At 42.6% G+C, this 6,762-nt stretch overlaps 1 protein-coding gene across 4 annotated transcripts in view; it reads left to right on the forward strand.

The window, feature by feature from the left end:
- The window catches only part of IGSF11 (immunoglobulin superfamily member 11), a 207,149-nt gene extending 200,806 nt beyond the window's left edge, over positions 1–6,343 (forward strand). For 3 of the 4 annotated variants that reach the window (XM_057306634.1, XM_048215000.2, XM_026493804.4), the window contains 3 exons: positions 1,475–1,597; positions 2,414–2,564; positions 4,014–6,343. In XM_057306634.1, coding sequence (XP_057162617.1) covers positions 1,475–1,597; positions 2,414–2,564; positions 4,014–4,458 — 719 coding nt within the window. In that variant the 3' untranslated portion in view covers positions 4,459–6,343. The remainder of the gene's footprint in view (positions 1–1,474; positions 1,598–2,413; positions 2,565–4,013) is intronic. The other variant, XM_057306635.1, reaches the window with a different exon arrangement.
- The last annotated feature ends 419 nt before the right edge of the window (positions 6,344–6,762 follow it).

Here is a 6,762-nt window from a genome sequence, read left to right on the forward strand (position 1 = left end):
CTTCTATGGTTAGGTCTGCTTTTGCTGACCCATCTTCTCTGCTTCTGCCTTTGCTCTAGATAGAAATGAAGATTGCCAGCAGAAACAAGATGATGTTAGTCTCATGTAAAAATAGCCCAGGGTAGGGGGAGCTCCAGGTGTTGCCCTAGGAACACATGGACTTGGTGCCAGAAATGTGCCATCAGGACACTTTCTGCTTCTAAATTTGCAGTTATTTTGAGTGGTTGAGATGACTGGTTGCGTTATGTTTTGCCTGAGGGAGGCAGGGAAGCCTAGAACTTGGATGTAAGACAGCCTGCCGTCTGATTCCAGTTTTGTGTGACTAGCTGTGTAATCTTATTACTCAAAGCCACAGTCTCCTTTCCTGTTCAGTGGGATGAATAATAATACCTCATAGCATCATCGTAAAGATTAAGATAATACTGTAAAAGCTTAACCAATGCTTGGCACATAGTAATAGCAACTATTATTCTTAGTTTTTTTTATTATTACTGTAATTTGCATTTTATTTACAAGGAATAAATAATCGTTGCTAATGTTGACGAATTAGTAAAATATGATCAGCTGAAACATTTCTGGGTAATATCAATGTAGTGATCTTGAAAATGCACTGCTCCTACTGTGGGGAACACAACTGACAGACAGCCCCAGCTGCGTCCTCCAGAATCTAGGATTGCTTTGCACCCAGACCAGGTTTCACCGGGGCTGCTCCCAACTGGTGACTGGGCACAGTGGGTCTGCGAATGCAGTCCTATTCTGCAAGGTGTGGGACTCCTTTACCTGGTGAATTTAGCTCAGGGCCTCCCCAGCAGCCTGATGGAGACTACCCTAACGTGATGCTGCAATCGGAGATGCTCCCTGCCTGGCCCTCCTTCCTTGCCTCTCCCCTTCACAGGGTCCAGACCTGCATTGCAGTCGGAGGCTCTCCCACACTCCCAAGCTTCCTCTACCCATTTCCTGTACTCGAATTTTTTCCACTAAACCTTTGGTTCATCTTGGTGTCTGTTCGTGGAGGATCTGGATTTAGTTACAATAGTTGTTGAAAGGAACAATCGACACCCTTGAACACAGAGTGTATGTTTTCTCCATCAAGGATGGAGTGAACATTACTGTAATGAGTTTAGCTTCCATCTTTATGTTATCACCTCTCCTCAGAATTGAAATTGGGTGTTACCGATCATAAATTCTCTAGGGCAGGCCTTAGCCACTGTTTCCTCAGGGAAGGGCTGCTCACATTTAGGACCTCAGACGAATCGGCAGATTAAGTTGTAAGATTGCACTTAATCAGGACAGTCCTCCATGTCTCCAGGTCTTTAATACGATGGGATTTGAGTCTTTTCATGAACCAAAAAAATCTCTTTGGCAAAGGCTATGGATGGCTCTTCAATGCTTATTTTGTAGTTTCCTGCTGATTTCTTTGGTTTTCTTATTTTTTTTCCCCTCACTGCTCACTTGATTATGATTTTTGTGACAGACCAGATCCAGGGGACAGTCACCATCCGGAACATCAGTGCTCTGTCTTCAGGCCTGTACCAGTGCGTGGCTTCGAATGCCATCGGAACCAGCACCTGTCTGTTGGATCTCCAGGTTATTTCGCGTAAGTATCCAAAATTCTGACGTGGACTCTGGGTCTGGAACACCAAGATCTTTGTTAAGCCAAGGAATGAAGAGTTTCTCTTCATTGTTTTTAGGTTGTTTGAAGATTAAATAGAAATTCTCTTAGTTTTATCAATTATTGAAATGTTCTATAATGTATTAGTATACTTTTCAGCCTCAGCAATATGATCTCTTCTTTATGACAGAATGTCTTTTTCCTCAGGATCATTAGAATCAAGTCAGTCGCTTGTCTTCAAGTGATTGCTTAGCACTATAGACATTATAAAAACTTGTAATGATCTCATGGCTATGGCAAGACCTTCTTTAATTTTCTCCAAATCTTTTATATTTGCTTAATTGTTAGGTGGTCAGGTCATAAAAAAGCAGTGCAGAAATTTTCTCTTTATTTGAGAATTCTGGGTTATTTGAACTCCACTTACAGAAAATAGTGGTGTGGTTGGGCTGAGGTGGTCATGGTCCCACTGGCTGCTAGGCTTGCTCTGGCAGATCAGACAGGTGAGCTGCTTTGGCCTGTTCTGCTCTGAGTGTTCCTCTACTAACGTGGTGAGTTCCGTAATGGTCATTCATTCAGCAGGTGTCTGAGAGCCTACTGTGTGTTAGTCCCAGCCACTGAGGACACAGATAGTTAACCGAAGTTTAATTTTAGAGGGATGCAACACTTTAGGCAATTTTGTGCATTTTAAGAAGATTCTGTGGTAAACTTACATATTTATGAAGTTGCATGAGTGTATGCTATTTCTCTTTCTCTCTCTCTCTTTTTTTTGTTCTTTAAATCTACCTTAAATATATTTTGCAGCCCAGCCCAGGAGCATTGGACTAATAGCTGGAGCCATTGGCACTGGTGCAGTTATTATCATTTTTTGCATTGCACTAATTTTAGGGGCATTCTTTTACTGGAGAAGCAAAAATAAAGAGGAGGAGGAAGAAGAAATTCCTAATGAAATAAGGTTTGTGTGTCAGACAATTTGTCCTACGTGGCCAGTGTCTGTATTTCTATTAATTTTGGCAGCTAAGATTTCTTTGCTAAGCCAGTGGCTGTGATGGCCAAGACAGTTAAAGTGGCCAAGTCATATTTTCTTGTATATTATATTGCTTTTCCTCATGATACTGCTCAGCTTTATTTACTGGATCATGAAAGGGGAAGAGGGTCCAATATGTGTCCAATATGTGCCCAGAGGAGGACACACATGAAGAATTCCTTCACCTTCCATAGTTCCAAAATAGATGGGGTGAAGGTGGCTGCCAGAGTAGAGAAGTTAGTTTAGGAAATGTGTTTGACATTGGCATTTATGATAGAAGCCAGAAGGAACACCCCAAGAGCATACCCGTACCCATGTACACAGCTTGGCCAAAGCAGTATGGCTTGATGTCAGAGACAGTTCAGTCAAGGATATGAACATCTTCAGAAAACAACGTGAAAGTCATCTTTAAAGAAAAGTGACTCTTGGCATATTGTGGGAATAGGGGAGTTCAAGCTATGTCTCACATTGCACCACATTATATCCTTGTTGAAAATGCTTTAATGACTCCAGTCTACTTAGCGTGATCCACACAGCCCTTCAGGATCAGACCTTCCTCTGCTTCCCCAGTCCTCTCTCACCACTTCCATGGTCACTGATGTGCCATTCTGTTCCGCAGCCTCTCATGCCTCAGGGTCTTCGCCTACGCCTCCCCCCTCTTCCAGCACCAAACTCCTTTCCTTTTCATTTATCTCTTTGGTAAATTCCTTGATCTGATTCAAGGCTAGTCCAGGCATTACCTCCTCACAGAAGTTGACTCTAGTCTCTGTCCGACCTTTCAGACTTGGAGATGTTCTTGCATTGACTGGCACTCTCGTTTGACCATAGGCTTTTGGGGTATAGGAGCTGTGGGTTTTTGTTTTTTTTTTTTTTTTAACAGGAAACATCTAGTAGAATGCCTGGTACCCAATAAATGTTGAATGAATTAGTTAACATGTTAAATTAGTGACTTATCCTAGCCTCTTATAATTCTTTACACAAGCTCAGTGGCTTTCTTCAAGGTCTGTTTTCCTACTTAGAGCAAAAAAAATTATACACACACAGATATACACACACACACACACACATATACACACACACATTTTTTTTCAGTTATTTTGGAAAGTATAGTCTGAGAGATTTGACATTACTTTTTCTGCCCTTGGCTATTGAGAAGCTGAGGGAACATTTTTCTTAAGCATTGTCTCAAAGGGAATGAGTGTCAGAGCTGAGGCCACCAGGGCTGGTGTGTTTGCTTTCGTGATACTATGGCCTGTCCTGAGGGTTTGTATCTCACAGACATATTGGCCTTAGCAGAAGAGGAAGGACTCCTGGGCAAGAGGGTAGGGTGCCATTCGAGTAAATTCTGACGACAACTTTATTTTTATCCCTTTTCAGAGAGGATGATCTTCCACCTAAATGTTCTTCTTCTGCCAAAGCATTTCACACCGAGATATCCTCCTCAGAGAACAACACACTGACCTCTTCCAATACCTACAACAGTCGATACTGGAGCAACAATCCGAAAGTTCCCGGGAACACGGAGTCGTTCAACCACTTCAGTGACCTGCGCCAGTCTTTCTGTCTCCACTCAGGCAATGCCAACATCCCGTCCATCTATGCCAACGGGACCCACCTGGTCCCAGCTCCGCATAAGACTCTAGTAGTGACAGCCAACAGAGGGTCATCCCCGCAGGTCGTGTCCAGGAGCAATGGCTCAGTCAGCAGGAAGCCTCGGCCTCAACACACACACTCGTACACTGTCAGCCAAGCAACACTAGAGAGAATTGGTGCTGTGCCTGTGATGGTGCCAGCCCAGAGTCGGGCCGGGTCCCTGGTATAGGACCTGAGCGGATAGAGTATTCAGAAAAGAATCAGTGGAGTGCCTCACGCAGGGGGAGGGTGCGGTGAGCAAGCGCTGGGAAAGACACACTTTCCTTGTAAGGGTACTAGTAAAAAGCACAAAGGAAAAGGCAATGCTGTTACGTGGCCAGTGAAATTTGTGAAATGAACTGGAATTCTTCATCTTGAAGACTCATTTCCCCACCACAGATGTCCCAGCATTCTATTCCAAAAACTGGATCTCAAAGATGTGCCAAGCCAAGGAAAAAGATGTAAGAGCAGGATAGCACTTAAACCCAACTGCAGTCCAGATGGGCTTGCTCTTTAATTCATGCCTAATTTAATAATTTTTCAAGAGACTGAAGTGCCAGATGAAGTTTAAAGAATGAAATTATTTAAAAATGTAGTTGTCTTTAGAAAAAATAATGAGCAACCCTGGGATCATCACGGTTCCCTCTTTATCTAGAGGGCTTAACAGCATGAATGGTTCATACTGGTCCCAACGGGGCTGGCTCTTGTATCATAGAATCAAAACTTTTTTTACACAAAATTCAGTAAGAAATGGGGGAAAACAAAAGAAACTTCTCTGAGAAGCCCCTTCCTATTTATTTATTTATGTCTTCCTAAACCATGAATTTCACATTTGGAATATTGCTATCTTGACAGATTCTTGCCTGTCTGCATTTTTCTAGGGTCTGTTCTGGGTCCATGACAATTACCATTCATTATTTCCTGGAAAAACACTTTTTTAAAAGAAAACTATTGGTTTTTTCAAAAAATACATGCGAGGCATAGGGCTAGGAAAGAAAAGACTGTTACTAATAGCACATCCAGTGTGTGTTGGTGGAGCCCTGTGGGAGGCCCATCCCGAGAGAGAGCTGGGTTGTGTGGGCTGCACAGGGAGCAGGAAGGCAGGTGGGAGGGACTGGAGCCTTCCTGGCAGTCTCAGAGCAGGGCTGGCCAGGGCTCCCTTGCTGTCACACCGGGTTACCCTTAATGAGGGCAGCACCTGATGCCCTTTGCACTGAGGGAGATAACTCTCTCCTTGTTTGACAAGTCAAGGTTAGTAGGTTGTTACAGGGAGGGCAGGAGTTGTTCTGTTGTTGTTTCCGAAATAATTATTTTTGCAAAAGAGATAAGATTAAGACAAAAGGGGTGCCTTCAGGTATGCTCCTGGGAGGGTCTGCCCTATGTTTGTCACAGCTCAGGGTTGCAGTTTTGCCCAAATGCATTTGACACCGCTGTAAAGAGACTCCTTCTGTGATTAATTACCTGGCTTGGCTGGCCTTGGAGTTCACCAGATAATTCACAAACTCCCCACTCTTGTTTCGTGCTGTGTGGATCTGGGCATGCTTGTACTGGGGACTATCTCGCCTTAATCTCACTTCAAGCAGCACAGAAATGATTTCATCCCAGAATCATTCTCTGAATTATTTATGAGGCCGACCTCGTGGTTCGATAAGAGCATCATTTCTTTCCCAATGTTGTCTCTCACTCCCTCTTAGCACCATGCCTTCTGCCCTCTTTTCCTGCACGCATAGTCGTCACAGGGAGCGGCTTCCTGATTCTCAGACCCATTTGCATAAACGGAAGCCGGCAGCTGCTGTGTACACAGTTTTCCGGGAGGGCTCAGCTCTGAACCTAACCATGGCAGCCATTTCGATGTTGAAGTGCTGAATTTACGTTAGCATTACTTATTTTTTCCCTGTGATGGTTCTTGACTTTGTAAAAAATTAAATAAATGAATGTCTATACTTTTTATAAAGAAGAGTGAAAATACCATGACAGAAAAGATACTATCAGATGTTGTTAAGAAAGCATTTATCTTGCATTTCTTTATTCTTTCTAATTATCTAAAATTCAATAAAAGTTTATTCATATAAAAACAAGCTGTCGTTTTCATACATTAATGAATTTATGAGTTTATATTTGGTGTTCTTTTTAATGTTACAAGAATTTCCCATTCTGTTAAATAGTATGCATAGTAATTTTAATGAGCAAATAGTACTCTGGAAATTACTTTACCTTGCTGTTCTTGTTAGAAATTTGAGTCCATTTCTCATGTGTATGACTGAAGATGTAATGACCTTTTCATACATTGAACGATTTTCCTGTTTCCCAGTGTGAAGGTAATGACGCAAGGTCCATGACTGCTTTTTTCCCACTCCGACTCTCACCTAGCACAGTGCCTAATATAGGTATTGAGTAGATGAATGATGATTTCTAAGCTAAAGTCGCCAAGTTCCAGTTTAGAAAGTTCTGATCATGATTGCAGCTCTTGGTATATACTGGATCATTCCTTTGT

Source organism: Ursus arctos, unplaced genomic scaffold (assembly GCF_023065955.2).
Source record: "Ursus arctos isolate Adak ecotype North America unplaced genomic scaffold, UrsArc2.0 scaffold_4, whole genome shotgun sequence".
In the NCBI taxonomy this organism is placed as follows: Eukaryota; Metazoa; Chordata; class Mammalia; order Carnivora; family Ursidae; genus Ursus; species Ursus arctos.